The sequence below is a fragment of the Ictalurus punctatus genome, chromosome 9 (assembly GCF_001660625.3).
Source record: "Ictalurus punctatus breed USDA103 chromosome 9, Coco_2.0, whole genome shotgun sequence".
In the NCBI taxonomy this organism is placed as follows: domain Eukaryota; kingdom Metazoa; phylum Chordata; class Actinopteri; order Siluriformes; family Ictaluridae; genus Ictalurus; species Ictalurus punctatus.
In genome coordinates this window covers 21,803,687-21,822,068 of record NC_030424.2, presented here as the reverse complement: position 1 = coordinate 21,822,068, position 18,382 = coordinate 21,803,687, and the positions used below count along the sequence as shown (strand labels likewise).

Genomic DNA, 18,382 nt, shown 5'->3' with positions numbered 1-18,382 from the left:
ATAGGCCTATTGCAACTTAGAATTTATCAAGCAATGAAGTGAAGATGCCTGTATTTTTTTTTTATTATATTGCCTGAATTATATAGCAGCTTAATCAGAGAGTAAGCATATGTATAGTATTTGCCAAGATTGCGTCAGAGAAGGTACTTTATGTCCTGTATTAACACAGGAACAGGAGTGGTTATGTTGAAAATGTTCTCAAGCAGTATGTGTCAAGCCCCAGTTTCCCAAAAGCATAGTAAAATTAAGACCACCCTAACTAGTGGTAACTGAAAACTCTGCTTACACTGTGGTAATTACTCAGATTTGGTTGTTTTATCAGGTGCTACATGCAATATATTTTCTCACATCACCTCCATGTAATTCAGCAACTTCCTTTGCACACCACTAAATCATAATTTGCAAATTGCCTCCTTAGTTCATAATATCTAAAACAAACATGACTGTGTACATAAGTTGTCTTCAAAAGTCATTTCAAAATCAAATAGCAATAACCGTGGGAATGAGAAAAGATGTTCAGGGTGACTACTGGATACCTCATCTTTAAAAGCCAATGATTTGGACAGGCTGTAATCACTCAACAAAGAAAGCCTAAGACATGATGCATCACATTCTTCTGCTCCTCTCTTTGGCTGGCTCAACATATGGTTGGCGGGTAGGCATTTTCTTTCGATCCAATCCTTTTATCAAGAATCAAACAAATAGATTCTGTCGTCTTATCCCTCTCCTTCTCTTTGTAGCCGGTGGAGGAGTGGGGCTCTGGAAATGTAACAGGCACTGTGGGAGAGTTCGGGCAATGTATCTGCAAAGTATTCCTTCCTGACACTACATTCCCAGCAGACCGTGTGGATATTGTGCAGATAACTTCTAATAAGCTGACTGCTGAAATGGAGGTCCATATTAACAAGGTACAGTTCATTCTACATGCTGATCCATCCCTTGACTTTGTAACATGATGGTGAAAAGAGTGATTATCCTGCTAAATGTTCTTTCCCTCTTCTTAGGTGATTTATATAAAAGCCGAGCTGGTTATTCTTCTCTCGGAGCTCAGTAACTTGACCACTCGTGTGGATATATTGGGAAGTGGGCCTGACAAGTACATCAAACTTGAGTTTGACCTCCTGAGGGTCGAGCTGCGTGAGTTCGAATCACTGGTCACACACCTGAAAACATCCCTTAACTCCTCCTCACCAGTCTTTGACAGCCTTTACAATGAGGTAAGTGTTAATACATTTGAATCTCAGTGACACATCTGTTTACCTTACAGTTTATGATTGACTACATGTTTATATCCACAGGAAATCTCATATTACCTGCATTAGTGCTGAATGCAGACAGTTTTGACTATCTTATACATATTTCTTAAAGATCCTCAACATGAGCCTGACTGTAGACCAGCTGGAAAGCTATGACAAGAGCAACTTAGAAGTGATCCGCCTCGAGTTTATCAAACTTCAGAAGAAGCTGGAGAAATGCAGAGACGAACAAGATAACTTCTCCAATGCAGCAGTCGGTAATGTTCTTGTATTGTTCACACTGAAATGTCTAAGATGTGATGCTACATTAGTGTTATTATAAAGATGTTAGATTTTGTTGTCACAGTATCTCTTTAACATGAATCTCTAATTAATTAAAACCTGGCGCATAGTATATGGTAATCAATATTAAAGTGGGTATAGTTAAGTGCTTAATTCTTAGAAATAACAAAGGTACTACCAAACAGCTTCTGTGAATGCATGCATCTCGTACTAAAAAGTAGGTAGAGGTCATAAATGTAATATTGCCTTAAAATCATATACAATTATTCAAACATTTATCTGAAAGTTGTAGCATTAAGTATGGATAAATAAATGCCATTTATTCACATTAGTTTCTATATACTTATGTTCCCACATGCACCAAGTATTACTTGTAAGAACTGAATATTTACCCAGTAAACCAGCTAACACCATGAAAATCTTTTTTTATTTTTTTTTAAAATATCTTTTAATATCCAACATGCAAAGAATGCACTAGGTTTTGCTTGTAGTTACCACATACTAACCTATTGAATTTTAGGCAGTCATACTAAAAATAAAAGACTATCAAGATTTGCTTTTATTCATTGTAAATTCACATCACTGAACTGATTTCTCTTGTCAGGTTCCTGCAAGCATGGAGGTATTCTGAAAATCAGCAAGCCTGTAGTTAGCCAGCTGAATGCAGATCTGAGTGGAAGCTACTTATATGGAGGATGGGGCAAAGACTCTAGCCCTGTGCCTGGTTCTGAAAATATATACTGGTACTCTGCTTTCTCTAGTACACTGCTGAGTAGAATTCATGTTTATTCAGACTACTACAAATTGATCATGAGACAGCCAATAAAAACTCACGAGCTTTATACCAACCGTGACTGGAGAGGTCTTGGTAATAACTACATTGTGCGTAGTAACACCCTGTATTATCAGTTCAGAGACCCTTTCAGCATGGGGAAATACAACATGACCAGTCAGACCGCAACATACAGGGTGGTGCCAAAGGCCAGTAACAGATTCTCCTACCAATATTCCGGCAATCAGAACTTAGACTTTGCAGCAGATGAGAATGGATTGTGGGTGACGTACGCTACAGAGGAAGCGAAGGGTAAACTGGTGCTGGGAAAAATAGATGAGGCAGCATTTGCGCTGACAGAAGTTTGGGAAACCAGCATTTTCAAACAATCTGTCACGAATGCCTTCATGATATGCGGTGTTCTTTACGCTACACGATCTATAGATACCCAAACAGAAGAGATCTTTTACACTTACAACACACGCACGAGACAGGATAGCTATGTTAGCATTCAGTATGAAAAGTTCCAGGATTTCTATGTCAACTTGGACTATAACCCTAGAGATCAGAAACTCTACATGTTCAACAATGGCTACTATGTCTCATATAATGTAAAGTTTAAGAGTGCCTAGACACCCTTTGACAGGCCAAATATACTGAACAGTCTGACGGTGTGATCTTAATTCCCTGATTAATTATACAGACAAGTATGATTTTCTGTTTTGTGAATGAATAAAAATGAATTAAAGCATTAATCAGAGGTGTTTTCTTTGATTACGTTGTTGTGTTTGGTTATGCTAAACGGGTGTATGTGTGAATGGGTGTGTGAATGAATGCCTGCGACCCTGACCAAGAGAAGATGAATAAATGAATGAATAATTTATAAAGAGCATACTGGCTATTGCCTCATATATTTCAAGGCAAAGAGAGAATTCAATCCAACACTGCAAAAAGCCAAAACATACAGATGCTTCAGGGAATATAAGATTGCAAATAAGCAGACAAATGTTTATGTGTGTGATATTTAACTTGTGTGAGGTTTCACACATAATATTTACACACACACATTTAGCAACCAGTAATATTTCATTATATTTTTAAATGGTCACTAAAATGAAAACATTTCAGAAGATCTAACCATTTCTCTTGAAGTAATGCTTTAAATTTTGTTTATGCCTCCTTGGACATACAGTGACTATGGTTGATTTGCTGTGTGTTAAACTGAGGCACTGATGACAGAGTGGATCATGGAAAGTGATGTAATACCCTTACAAACTAGGTTCCATTTTGTGTAACCCGATCCCCCTGAGCCCCCTGAGCCACCATCACCTCTCCTCCTCTCCTGCTCTCCCCAGCTGCTCCCTGCAAATACACTAATTACCCATACGCTCCAGCACCTCCCTCACAGTCTACAAAATTACATCACTCTTATTTTATTATCATGTAAGACAAAGGCACATAAGGTGCAGCATTTCCAGGATTTGATAACTGGGATGGCAAAGAATGCACTTTAAGGGGTGGCACCATAAATTACGTACAGAACAAGGATGCTTGCAGATTATCTGATTTCTTTCTTTGGTGCAAAGGGAATGGCGGCATAATGACGCAGCTGGCTTCATAATTGCCCTCTAATCCCTAATACTGATATTTTGAATTGTTCAAAATATCTATAACGCTATTCAGAGTTATATCAGGCTCAATCCAACTATCGCAGCTGCCACCCTGTGCACTTTCTGTGGTCACACCCCACATCCATGCAGACAACCTATCTGTAATAAGTGTTAAAATAACATGATCAACATTGATATTTCTAAAATGGACTATTTACATTGCTGTAGTTATACTGTATGATGTCGGTCATTGTGCATGTAATCTCCTCAAGTCTTACTGTTCAAGTCACTGCAAATGCAGGTGTTAAGTAAACATCTTTTTTTCTTGTCTGTTTAAACATTATCCTAGTCCTTCAGGAATCGCACAGGCTTAAAGCTTAAAAATGATTGATAAATTAAAAACTTTGAGCTTATTAAGCGTTAGGCAACAGACAAATAGTAAAATGATGAAATGATGAAACAAACCAAAAAAATATCATATTTGTGGTCCAGTATAGAATAACTATCAGATGTTGCTGCAGCTGAAACAGAAAACAACCAAAAATAATAATAAATAAATAAAACTCAAAAGGCTAATTTTGCCCAAAAATGTAGTCTTTTTGTGTAATATTCCCTTTTGACCTAAAATAAATCTGTTCTCAACAAAACCTCTTCGAACCTCTTCTCTAATGTTTATAAATATATTTATTAATATATATTTAGATTGTTAACTACTTACATTCTTACCGTACATACTTCTTAGTACTTATATTTAGATTGTTTAATACTTACAACTATGTTCATTTTGTAGCAGTGATTCTCAGAAGGACATTTTACACTTATTGGCCACTTTATTAGTAACACATGTTCGCCTCTTCATTATCCCTTTCCATTATCCAATCACCAAGTCCACCTCAAGGTTCCACTTACATTCTGAGATGCTTTTCTGCTCACCATGGTTGTAAAGAGAGGTTATTTGAGTTACCACAGACTTGCTCTAAGCTCGAAAGAGTCTGGCCATTCTCCTCTGACCTCTCTCACCAACAAGTCATTTCAGCCTGATGAATTGCTGCTCACTGGATGTTTTCTTTGTCTTTTTCTTTTTCGCACCATTCTGTGTTACTCCAGTGTCAGCAGCCATTTCGAGTCACTGCCCTCATATTTTTTCCCCCTCATTTTGATATTTGATGTGAACATGAACTGTATCTGTAATTGTATAACTGCATGACTGGGCACATGTAGATGTGTTCCTAATAAAGTGGACGGTAAGTGTATAGTATGGTTTGTTTGAACAATAGTTTGGGGTGGGGGCGCTGTAATAAATATATAAAAGAGGCTTTAGTGACATCATTAGCAGCCAATAGGAGGCTTCCTCTCCTCCTCTCGGTGCTGTCTGCGCGAGCCTCCGCTACACACGGGCCCGACTCTGCGGTGGCGCGCGCACGGCAAGGAAACCGATTCCATTAGGTAAAAGCGCAATGCAGCTCATTTTCACTTCATCTTCCTCCGTTTCATTGGCATTTGTGAATTAATTTTGACCCCATGGATATGTGAAGTGTAGTCTATAGTACTGTACTGAATATAGCCTTAGAATAAAGGCGCTTTAGATTACAGAAGAAATGTAAACACTGTCGGTTTTCTTGTACTGAATCATTCTGTGATCCGTTTGAGTGTGAGATGTTTTTAGCATGATGTGATCGCTGATTAATGTGTGATTCTGGTGTGTGGATAATGTGATGCGATGTGATGAGTGTGTTTTTGGGCAGTGTTATTGGTCTTTGAAGCTGCATTGCGGTCCCTCCCTTTCCCTTCCGCCCAGTGCTTTAAACACTCTGATACCTGCCACTATTCTCTCCAGTTATCCCCTTGCAATGTGTGCTTTTTATGCTACACTGTTGTTTATTACAGGCTAAAATAGTGCCGAGACAGTTTTCATGTCCAGACAAACAGCCTGGTGTAAACTTGTCTGGGGTTATATTCCAGATGTCTCTCCGGTGTGGAGGAAAATGATGCTTTCTGCACATTAGGTACTAGTGCACTAGGGTATATACGGTATACTATAGAGAAACATTTGGGATTCAACTTGTGCTATGATTCAAAATATATTGCTATTCGCTTTTTTACAATCCACAGGAACTTTTTTTGTAACCGGATAAGACGTATACTTTCCTCCTTTCTTTAAAAAAAAAACTTGTCAAGTGGAATGAGGTACGAAATGGGTAAATATTGTGTTTAAAGGAATTTTATTCCATAATAATGTGTCCGCCTGGAAAACTCTGCAACTTTTGCTTGTTATACATAAGCTAATTGGTTACTGAAATAAAAATATCCAAACATTGTAGCCTATAACCAAATTCCCAGCTTAATATCACATTGAACAATATAAAAGTTATAAATTAAATTGCTCCAAATTTATGAAGAAAAAAAAATCTACATTTTCCTATGGGTTTAAATTCGTGTATTCAGACTTTAAATTAATGAGTATATTTCAAAGCTTCACCCTAGCTAGATGTCACTTCCGGTGGGGGGGATTACCAGTACAGCCATTTAGTTTGAATAACTAACGTCTTTGTGACAAGCTAATAGCTACATATCTACAATATCTGTGGAAAAAGGCAATACATAACTGACATAGCTCTGAAAATGGCTGTTCACTGACTGCACTTTTAAATAGTTTGTTTGGTTTTCAAAACAGTTGATACCTCCTACAAGTCTTGTTTTGCTTTGTGACTATTTACGGAAAATGCATTAAGCATTTTAGATGACTCGTCTAAGAGGACATGAGTCATATCATATTTAATACCTTCCTCATGCCACTGCTGAGTTTATTTTCACTCTGTGATCTGCAGTGCAATGTGCAAATGCTGGACTTTTGTTGAATATTAACCATTTTTATTTATTCAGATGACTCAGATGTGGACCACCTGAGCCGAGAGAGGGATTAGATGGCTCTGCTACAGCATGATGTCTTTTTGTGATGGTGTTCAAGGGCAAAGGTATGTTTGTGAAGAAGCTTAGTCTTCCTGATCATTTTTGGTGACGTCTGGCTGACGGAAACTTGACGTTTTATTGCTCATCAGAGCAGTAGAACGGGATTCAAGCCAAAGTCCAGTTCCCTGGACTTGTTGCAAGACAGTCACATGGATGATTCACTCACTGTAGGTTTAAATGAAATTAAAAGTGGTAAAACGGATTATGATGATATTCTTGTAGCTAGATCTGAATAATGCTATTGTTAATGTAAGTGTTGTGTGAATAAATCCACATTTGAAGCTTAATATTCTTTTCTGTAGCTCTTTTTCTATCCATAGTATGTCTTTAAAAGTAGTCATTTACACATTTGACTCTATTTAGCAGGGGGACAAGGAAGGAGGGAGCAGTCAGTGGAACCCTGGTGTGTGAGAGAAACTGATGAAAATGGTGGAATGGTCACATCCCAGACATGCAGCTTGTCCATGTAACTGCACCGCATATAAATGGTTTCTGTGGACTCTAGTTCCATCAGGACTTCAGCAAAGTTAACCCTAGGCAGACATGGCTAAAAGAGACTATCTGGTGGATGCGGCCAAGCAGATCCGTATGGCCCTGGACAGGGAAGTCAACGAGGACTACGAAGCTGCATTTAGCTACTATAAGAATGGTGTGGACCTGCTGCTGAATGGAGTTCAAGGTAATATGCTCTATGTATGCTTTTAAAGTCGTATTTTGCCTCTGTGTGATCGAAATAGGCCAAGAGATACTACACAGGGGTTTTTTTAGGTTGACATTTGACCATCATTTCCTGTTCTTGTTCACATGAAGGCACCTGGCTGAGCACATTTCATGCCAGTGTTTTATAGGTGAAGTAAAACAATATAGATGGAACCTTGAGGAATAACAGAAAAGGAAACTATAGAGAATATCAGTAGAATGTAAGCAAATTGCTGTAATCTTTGGTTAGTGTGATGCAGCTTTTGTATAAATTAGCCAACATGTAAGGAAAGTTACAAAAGTGTGAAAAAACTGTAATAGCTGAGAGAAAACAATCAGTCCCTCCAGGATTTTATGATTTTGCGATTGAAGATATTAATGTAATTTCAAGTGAACGCCGCAACATTCGGAGGAGCTTGCAATATTTCAAAATTACCGCAGATTATCGGCAGATTTGGGCCAAGACGCGTCATGTGACATCATCAAAACGCGCATTCAGCCAAAGCCCTCTTCGATTCGTGTGTGTCGAATATGAGTACAGCTAAAACGTCTCATTTACCACCAAACATCACTGTGAAATAATTCCATACAACTGAATTTTCACCAATTCAAGAAGTAAAAACTCCACAAGTTGCAACGCAAATTAAAAAAAAAAAAAAAGCTGCAGCAAAATCAAACATTTTTGGCTGCAACAATCACAGAAAAACTGTGAAATTCTGACATTATGTGAAATACATCACTGCAAAATGACTCTATATTTATAAATATATATAAAGTTTCAATTAAATGTTACTTCAGTTAAATCTGACATTTTCTGAGTACTAAATTGATAATTAGTTATCACATAACTGCTGACAGGTGAGGTTGAAAATGCTTTGATTTTCTACTTGATTTTGATCTTAAACAGCTTAATGATAATAATTTTATTATAACAATAATAAAACACCCTTAACTGTCTGTATTCGTCTATGTGATACCATTAATTTCAGCAAAAACAAAGAATTCAAAGACAAAATATGAAACCGTCCTGTCCCTCATTCAATGCATTATATTGTATAATTTTTTGAGCCCCCCCAAATATTTTTATTTGCAGCAAGCACCTCTAACTCAGCTTCACAGAAATGAATTATCCCTGACTAGATTGACTTCCTCAGATCATGTAAATAGTGTAATCTCCAGAATGTATTCCTTTCACTGGCTCACCGTTGCAAGATCATCATTAGGATAGGTTTCATCTTCATACGTATTGGAGGGTGCATGGGGGCATGTTGTATGCATCTGATATGTAAATAAGAGACTTGAGGATGGGAGCTTGCATACACAGTTAAAACTGATCCATCATTTGAACTCAAATAATTGATGTCATGGGAGTGTTTCATGAATCAGATGCACATTTGTTCATGTATCAATCCATTGGCTCAAATCTGTGCTCAGTTCTTCAAAACTCTGATGAATTAGGGCCATTGCGGTTGTGCAGATACACACTGCACTTGTGAGAGGTCTTGACTATCCTGGCTGAAGAATCTTGTCATGGTTTGTTAGCATAGTGCTCATTTGTATTTTGCAGGCTTCTGAGATATCAGAAGGTCAATCTTGGCATAACAATTAACAAACAAGCAGCCCGTCACTAATACAACACAATGATTTTAAAGGCACTGGGTATGAAATCAGGTATCCATGTTTAGGATTTAGGAGGTTGAACGGACTTTTCTCTGTTGTTTAGTGGATCCAAATAAAGAAAGACGTGAGGCTGTGAAGCGGAAAACCACTCAGTATCTGAAGAGAGCTGAGGAGATCTTTAACTCTCATCTACAGTACAACTTCAGCAAAGATACCACACAATTAGGGGTATGTGACACAACATTCCTTAGATTATCCATAATGAACTTTTTCACACTAACTGTTGTTACCCAGATGAGGATGGGTTCCCTTCTGAGTCGGGTTCCTCTCAAGGTTTCTTCCTCCATCTTAGGGAGTTTTTCCTTGCCACCGTCGCCACTCAGTGGCTTGCTCAGTTGGGTTAAATTCACACCTTTAATATCTGTATACCATGTTGATATTTCTGTAAAGCTGCTTTGAGACAATGTCTATTGTAAAAAGCGTTATACAAATAAAATTGAAATTATCTTAGCCCAGCTAATTGATTCACTGGAAAACTGGCTAGAATTTTCCAACTTATACAAATGATCATTGCTCATGTTTCCTCTGTCTGTTCCAAACACAGACCTTATGTTCCTGTTTTTATGAGCTATTACTATTACTGCCCATCCCCCCCCCCCCTGGCTTATCTTTTTGTATTTGCTTTACTTCAACATGGACGAGAATGTGAGTAGGCTTGATTTTACTCAACTTTAGGCTCTCGGTTGTTGTGTAATCCCCAGAATCCCCTCAGTAGCATTGAGTCATGCATTGGCTAAAACGGCTTTAGATCTGAAACACTTATGACTATATTTTGGTCAGCAGGGTTACAGCAGCTTAAGATTCAGGTCTATCAGACATCTGAGTTCACCCGTGGAGGACCTGGAGATGTGTAAGGTGGTGGGGATTATTGATAAGGTAAGAACCAAATCATTTGTCATGTTGTGTGTTGTTTAAACACCTGGTGATTTTGTGGTGTGAATTGAAACCAGTGAAACGTTATTTTTCTAATATTGTTATGTGTGGGCTGTATGAAGAAAACAGAAGTAAAACAGGTGTGAAACAGGGCTGTGGGCTTTTTTTTTTAAAAACAATAATGTTTGAGTGCTAATTTTAACAACTGAATATTAAATCGAAACTGACTTAACTTGAGTCATCACCAGCATAGGAGGCATGAATGAGTATTAATAATATCATATTATTACTAATAATTCCAGTCATGAGTAGACACAAAGTACAAAGGTTAGAATACAGCAATATATGTGCAAAGTTTATATTTGGTATTATAGGGTGTCCCAAAGCCTCCATATATTGGGGACTATGTTTGCCAGCACCACGTCGGTTGTGTCTTCATCAGTGGATGCTTTTTTGTGTGGTCCGCAACACTTCCAGTCTTTTTTAATTTAATAAGTTTGGCAACAGTGTGATCTGTGTGATGTGTTTGCCATGTTTCCTGTTAAAGTCCATGACAATCTTGCTACAGCTTCCCGATCTAGCCATGAGAATGATTTCAATATGTTCTTCTTTTGTCTGGATATATGTATATATACAGTGCCCTCCAGTAATATTAGCACCCTGCTTTTGATCTTTTGTTAAAAAAATTCACAAAAACACTCTACTCTCATGGATATCAAACAATTACAAACACAACACAGGTTTATAAAAAAAAATCTTTGTTAAATATATGTATGTAACAATTATTGGCACCCTTTTAGTCAATACTTTGTGCTACCTCTCTTTGCTAAGATAACAGCTCTGAGTCTTCTGCTATAATACCTGATGAGGTTGGAGAATACATGGCAAGGGATCTGAGACCGTTCCTCCATACAGAATCTCTCCAGATCCTTCAAATTTCGAGGTTCACACTGGTGGAATCTTCTCTTCCGGGAACCCCACAAGTTTTCTATGGGTTTCAAGTCATGGGACTGGGATGTCTATGGCAGGACCTTGATTTTGTCGTCAGTAATCCATTTTTTGTGTTGATTTTGATGTATGATTTGGATCATTGTCCTGCTGGAAGATCCAACCACGACACATTTGAAGCTTTCTGGCAGAGGCATTCAGGTTTTCATTTAATATCTGTTGATATTTGATAGTCCATGATGCCATGTATCCTAACAAAATGTCCAGGTCCTCTGGCAGAAAAACAGCCCCAAAACATTAAATAGCCACCACCATATTTAGCCGTGGGCATGAGGTACTTTTCCATATGGCTACCTCTCTGTCTGCGCCAAAACCACCTCTGGTGTTTATTACCAAAAAGCTCTATTTTGATTTCATCTGACCATAGAACCCGATCCCATTTGAAGTTCCAGTAGTGTCTGGCAAACTGAAGATGCTGGAGTTTGTTTGTGGATGAGAGGAGAGGCTTTTTTTCCTGAAACCCTTCCAAAGAACTTGTGGTGATGTAGGTGACTTCAGATTGTAGTTTTGGAGACTTTCTGACCCCAAGACACAACCAACATCTGCAATTCTTCATATGAATTCATAGGGGTGCCAATAATTGTTGCACACATATATTTAACAAACATATATATATATATATATTTTTGGATAAACCTGTGTTGTGATTACTCTCATGGATATCAAATAATTGCAGAGTATTTTTGTGATTTTTTTTTTTTTTTTTTTTTAAACAAAAGGTTAAAAAATAAAGACAAATTTTCACAGCCTTCTTTGCTTATATTTACCAAGGGTGCCAATATTAGTGGAGGGCACTTTAAAATGAAAGCTTTCTTTTATTAAGATTTATTCAATCTCAAAGTGAGTGGACAAATATTGGAAAAAAGTTTCACCTCTGTCTGTTTTTTCATTTGTTGGGGAAAATGTCACATACATAAACTCATCATCACAGAGTTTGAGTATAAATTTTCTTTATTATTTACAGAATTTTTAAGAGATTTTGTCTTAGTCAAATGGTTGGAGCACATGGTTAGTTAGATCTTTGCTGACACCTGTCATGCGGCACAGCTGGAACATTTGTACTGCTAAGCAAGGCTTTTTCAAATATTCCTCATGAAGACATTCCATAAGGAAGTTACCACTGTAATGTTCTGCTTAAACATAACTCATTTTCTGGGGGTCACGATGGCATAGTGGTTAGCATGATTTACATGTTCTTCGGGGGTTTCCTCCGGTTTCCTTCCCCAGTTCCAAGACACGTGGCATTTCTAACTTTCCATAGTGTGGGTGTGTGTGTGCAGTTGTGCCCTGCAATGGGTTAGCACTTTGTCCAGGTTGTCCCCTGCCTCATGTCTCAAATTCCCTGGGATATTCTCCCCGTGACCCTGTATCAGATGAATGAATGGATGCATGGATATCACATTTTCTAGCGCTGTATTAGACAACAAAATTCCACTTTAATAAAACCATAACTGGTGTAGTGGAGGAAAAAGCACTTGGACTGTATCATGATTAACTACAATGTTTCCATCTTGCTTCTTACATTATATCATGTGCCAATGCATCATACTCCAGATGCTCATTTGTGCTTGTGTTTGTAGGTTCTGACTGTCCAAAACCTGATTAGCAAGGAGACGTTTGTGATTAAGGTAGGTATCTTGCCATGTCCTGATGCTATAACTCCAGAATAAAGGCAGAATTGCCGTCTGGCCAGAACACTGATAACACTGAGGGGAAAAACTCTCTCGTCTCGTCTCGGCTCATGAAGTCGTCATTGATCCAGTTAAAAGCTTTAGTGCATCTTACTCCAAACCATCTCATGTTTCTAAAACCAGAAACAAGGTTTCGGAAGTAGACAGAGTAAGCAGACATGGCTTGGAAAGAATGCTTTTATTGTACAAGCAAGGAATAAAACAAGATGGGACGGGCCGTTACAGGAAAATACTCTGCTAGGCTAGCATCCTGAACTTGATTATTGCCGTATAGCAGAACCATTTTGAAGTGATTTATTCATTCAAGTCAGTGCTAACAATTTTGTATTAAAAAGACACATCATACGTTTTTAATGCTTATATTGATGCTTGTTGTTGTAGTAAGCTTTTACTAGTAAGTTCCTGTTTGCACTTACATTACAGCAGCTATAAACAGCTGTTTCCTCACTAGAGGAAAGACAAAACAGGCTTGCCATGTTACCCAGAAACCTGAAGACTTTCCTCTGATGTGGAGCATCCGCCATACAAGTCCCTGCCATAACGTCTTATTAGAGAAATGATGTATTAATATCCAGCTGTGATTTGCCTTGCAGTAAGGATTACTGTCAGAGTTGCTGTTATAGAAAATTAATCAACACCTTCTGACCAATCAGAATTGAGAATGGTCTAATTATGTTTAATGAACAGCTTTATGAAATACATATTTCCCAGATGTATTTTGGTTTAGGTTCTTTATATTAGTTGATGGCCAATTTTTCATAGCTTTTTTTAGTAACACCAATTACATATATAATTCCTCGTGTCCTCCAGAGCCTGCCTAAGTCCAGCTGGGAGAACCGAGAGCGTTCCACCATTATCCCTCAGGCTGTCCCGTTCATGGTAAAGTTACTGAGGTACTACGTCAGTGAGGACTCTGTGTTCCTGCATCTAGAACATGTTCAAGGTGAGCTGAGAAAACTGCTGCACCAAGCCAGATTATACATTTAATACAAAGAGCCGGCTGTTTATTGTACAGAGTCGGTGAAGTACTGCCAACTCAGAAATACACTGAGAGTATGGACCTACATTTAATCTAAAGTCTTAAATTTGGCATGTAGGCCTGTAACGATACATTTGTTGGATGATATATTGTCCCAGAAATAATTGCACTAAACGATTTTATTGTCATTTTAAGACCGTTTTAAGCCACTAATATAATGATAATATAATAGCATAATAATGCAAGTTTACCCTTTCAAAGAGCAATGAATTTTTCCTTGTTAAGAAATATTCAGACATTGAAATTGGAATGTCAAAAAATTGTTTTTGTTTTCTGACAAAAATATTCATGACATTTTGTCACTGCTTCGTCATGTCATATTTATTCATTTTAGTTAATTTTACTCTGACTAAAATGGCACCAATTAGTCAAAGGCGTTGACGAGAAAATGCAAAAATTAAACCAAATATTCACACATTTGATATATTAACTTAAACATGTATCAACAAAAACATGGTTGTGGTTGTGTGTACTGAAACAGACAGATTAAAGGCTCAGAAAACCGTTGCAGGTGTGAGTTAATTAGCTGATTAGAGATCTTCTCAGGTCGAAATTTCTGCATTATAAATTCTAATATTCTTATTCTAATATTTTGAGATAGTGGATTTTTGATTTCCATGAGCTGTAAGCCGTACTCATCAAGATTAAAACAAAAAAGGCTTGAAATATTTCACTTTATGTGTAATGAATCTAGAATATATGAAAGTTCCACTTTTTGAATTAAATTACGGAAAGAAATGAACTCTTCCTCGATATACAAATTTTTGAGATCCACCTGTAAACGACTAACTCAATAGTTAAGTTTTATGGATTTTGTTCTGTAAGTTTAAAAGGATAAATAAGTGCACACTGCTAATATAGCAATATCATTATATAACCTTTAGCCATTAGATGTGAATTGAATTGCTGTTCAGATGGAACTTCTCACACTTTATATTTCTGAAATAACAAACAGATGAATAGCGAATACATTGTAAAATTATAAAGAACATGAGGGACCATGAATTGTTTGTCTGTGTTCAGGTGGAAAGCTCTTCTCCAAACTGCACCGGGTCAGAAGTGAGGTAGCCAGAGAACATCCAGACTGCTCCACCCCTAACCAGCACAAGTTCCAGCTAAAGAACAGCTACACCTCGCCTGCTCTCACCCAGCTGTACCACCTGAATGGAGAACACCACCAGGGAAATACCGCTGTATTTCCTGAGAGAGAGAACTTGGAAGGCTTAGAAACGGATACACTGTCTTTTTGGAATGAGGCTGAGCATCAGCTCGACAGCTGTGGCACACACTCATACTGTGAGGAAACAGGATGCCTGCAGAATTCCCGGTCGGAAAAGGCTGAATTCCAGCAAAAGCAGTCCTCTAACCTTTATGCAATAAGGACCGATTCTTTTTCCAGTGCTAATCCTGGTGGTCAGCAAGATTGTCTTATATCTCAGGACAGTTTTCCACTTCCTGTTCATCCCTGTGTGATTGTGGATACTCGAGATCCGCTCAGTGTCACGACCGATCTTTTAGGAAACGACGTCCATATTGAGCGGATCGACTCGAGCTTAGTTTTCGATAAAGTATGGACTGCTGTACCAGCTCAGGAACTGGGTTTAACAGGAACTAGGTCAAATACAGACATTCTTGGAATCAGTAGTGCACCTCAGATCACACTGAGCTCTTTATTTGACACCACACATCCAACCCTGTGTAGCACGGTCAACGTCCTTCCACAGAAAGTTCGTATAGTTCCCAACACCCTGCCTTTATCTTCACAGAATCAAAAACAAGATGACATTACTCATGGAAAAACTGAGAGCTCCCAGTATATGGCAAGCTTAAGCTCAGGAAATTCCCAAGCAGGCACAGAGTACTGCAATGGAACACAATCTACTGTGGAAAGCAAACTACTGAGACCTTTCGCCTTGGACTTCATGACAACAGCTGCTCAGGTGAACAATACAAGTAAAGACGTGGAAAGAGAGTCTGTGGAGGCTGGAGAGGAGACCTGGGAACTCCTTAGCCCACTGTGCTCAGATAAAACACAAGATGCGTTCTTCACTTCTCACTCTTCTCAGGAGGAGCAGCTTATAGAAGTCGACGGCTGGTGTCACTTGCCTCAGTTTAGGACGAGGAGCCAGAGTGTGAAGCAACAGTCTGGTCGATGGGGTCTTCCTGAAGGAAAGGTGCGAATGTGGGGAGCGCAGATCCTGTTGGCTCTCGAGATTCTTCATGAACAAGGCATCGTGTGCCAGGATCTCAACCCCAGGAACATCCTGCTCAATAGCAATGGTGAGTGTGTGACTCTACAGTAACACCAACATCTGCATAAGGATTTATTTTATATTATTGCCATGCTCTTAATTGCTTAATACTGACATGAATGAAAAAGCTTATTTCACCGGTTTGTGCAACAAATAATGCAGTGTATTCTGAATAGGAAATGTGTGTCTGACTTACTTTGGACAGTGGACAGAGGTTCAGCCGGAAATCAGTCCTAAAGCTATGGAGGAAATGTACTGTGCCCCAGGTGAGGACACATAAGAACAATTTCATGTAACTGAAAAACAAAAAAATTAGGGATGGCTCAATATGGGAATATTTGTTATGTACATGTCTGCCAGTGCTGGGGTTGATCCTAATTAATACAAATTTATAAAATGTAGAAATTGTAATTCAGTCCATCTATAGATATTACACGTTTTTGCAGAACATATTAGACCAACCATTAGGAGAATACATTTAAAAGTCTAGTTTACTGACGAGTTAACTGGTCCTTAAATGGGTTTAGATAAAATGAAGTTAAAGCAGCAATGCCTAACCATTCTGATCTTCTAGAATTCAATAAATATGATGCTGAATATCAGTTTTTTACACAATGATTATGCAGTTATTACGTGTCCTTATTTACTATTTTCTGCATGCATTTTCTATTATAAAAAGTACTTACAAGTAAGCTGTACATCATGACCCTGACTGGTATGAAAAGCATACTGAATGATTGAATGAAACAGGAAAAAATTCTGTATTTATAATAATAATAATAATAATAAAAAAAATCCCACTGACATCAAACCAGTGACTTTGAATTAGAGGTTGCAATTGTTATTAAACAAACAAACAAAAATGTTATAAGAAGATATTGCAATACCTGCAATATCTCAGAAGTGTATTATGACATAATGAATCATGGCATTGGTTTAACGGTCACATTTCCCAGCCCTAAACTGTACCCATCTAATCATTTGGAAACAGAGATTGGGGGCGTATCCAAAATCACAGAGGCGTGTGACTGGTGGAGTCTGGGAGCTTTACTGTATGAACTTCTCACTGGAATGGTAAGCCGAGTCTAATCACTGTACAGTATGATCTTATTAAACAATCATACTAGACTAAAATATACCAGTTCGATGTGAGCTGAGTCACAGTCAAATTCTTAAGTGAAATCAGAATAGTACATGTTCTTGTAGTACAAAACAATGGCCTAAATGGCCTTCCATCAGTTTGTGTGTGTGTGAGAGATTAGAAACATAAAACCTCTTCTGTGATATCAGCCCTTGTGGCAGTGTCATCCTACAGGTGTACATCCACACACACAGCTACGTATTCCGGATCACCTGAGCACGGCAGCCGCCTCGCTGCTCTCAGAGGTACGTCTAAAGCACACGCGTAACCTGTGAACACGAGTATAGCTTTGCACATAAGGCAGTGATGTTATTTTATTTCCACACAGCTCCTTCAGTATGACGCTGGATATCGACTGGGCTCTGGAGGTGGAGGTGTGAGTGACATTAAGTACCACCCCTTTTTTAACTCTGTTCCTTGGCACACACTGGCCAGTTAATGAATACAGGGTGTGTTATATGATTCAGACACCTAACACCAGTGGTTCATGAGAAGTCAAAGCTCAAACAAATGCCTTTACTGCCCCCCAGTGGTATGTGACCATGAGGATCTCCAAACCATCAGCTAAACACTAAAAAACAAATACATACATTTTTTTTCATTGCTGTGGTTATGAAAGGAACTAATTACAGGACCTTACAGCACATGTATGGAGTTATTGTAAGCATATACCTACATCTCAGGCATTTAATTATTGCTGCACCTCTGTATGACAGATCTACAAGTGATATGCAATACCATTACATTTGACCTTGTTTATCAAGCATGTGATGTAATGTCAGTCCATTTTGCCAGTACAGATTTTAATGATATATTGGACAGTCATGTCAAACATTTGTGCCTCAAATGATTACTGTCTGCATTAAGAATAATTTTTATGCTCATGAAATGAGCTAACTACATTTTTAACCAAAGCAAAAATAATAAGAATTAAAAAAAAAAAACCTGTCCAAGTGTCTTGTGTTTGCTTGATCACCGTATGTGTTTTGCAAAGGATTGTCCAGTTTGGGATTAGACTTCTGCGCAGTCAAGCTAATACACAGCCATGCGTGCATCTCAGAGTGTGAAGATGAAGCACTTATTTCACCACAAGACCCCCTTCGCAGCAT

General features: G+C 38.2%; 2 protein-coding genes and 1 long non-coding RNA gene across 7 annotated transcripts; 2 read left to right on the top strand and 1 right to left on the bottom strand.

The window, feature by feature from the left end:
- The first annotated feature begins 580 nt into the window (after positions 1-580).
- Positions 581-3,061, top strand: olfm4.2 (olfactomedin 4, tandem duplicate 2). The gene is made up of 5 exons (XM_017475617.3): positions 581-655; positions 741-908; positions 1,005-1,217; positions 1,369-1,513; positions 2,143-3,061. Exons 1-5 carry the CDS (start codon positions 599-601, stop codon positions 2,940-2,942), a joined length of 1,383 nt encoding a protein of 460 aa, XP_017331106.1. The 5' UTR covers positions 581-598; the 3' UTR covers positions 2,943-3,061.
- Positions 3,062-5,266: 2,205 nt separating this feature from the next.
- rps6kl1 (ribosomal protein S6 kinase-like 1) lies at positions 5,267-18,221 on the top strand. Of its 5 annotated transcripts, none has more exons than XM_017476565.3 (12): positions 5,267-5,366; positions 6,804-6,895; positions 7,257-7,569; positions 9,313-9,437; positions 10,053-10,145; positions 12,731-12,778; positions 13,652-13,784; positions 14,904-16,160; positions 16,309-16,398; positions 17,124-17,206; positions 17,423-17,518; positions 17,602-18,221. In XM_017476565.3, exons 3-12 carry the CDS (start codon positions 7,434-7,436, stop codon positions 17,710-17,712), a joined length of 2,172 nt encoding a protein of 723 aa, XP_017332054.1. In that variant the 5' UTR covers positions 5,267-5,366; positions 6,804-6,895; positions 7,257-7,433; the 3' UTR covers positions 17,713-18,221. The 5 variants fall into 5 exon arrangements, with proteins under 5 accessions (XP_017332054.1, XP_017332052.1, XP_017332055.1 ...); XM_017476563.2 differs by having other exon boundaries at positions 7,254-7,569; XM_017476566.3 differs by lacking the exons at positions 5,267-5,366; positions 6,804-6,895 and adding an exon at positions 6,952-7,057 and having other exon boundaries at positions 7,254-7,569.
- LOC128633569 (uncharacterized) lies at positions 15,193-17,372 on the bottom strand. Its single transcript, XR_008396974.1, has 2 exons — positions 16,819-17,372; positions 15,193-16,428 (listed from the first exon to the last, which is right to left on the bottom strand). It is a non-coding gene; the product is annotated as an uncharacterized LOC128633569 (long non-coding RNA).
- Positions 18,222-18,382: the final 161 nt, after the last annotated feature.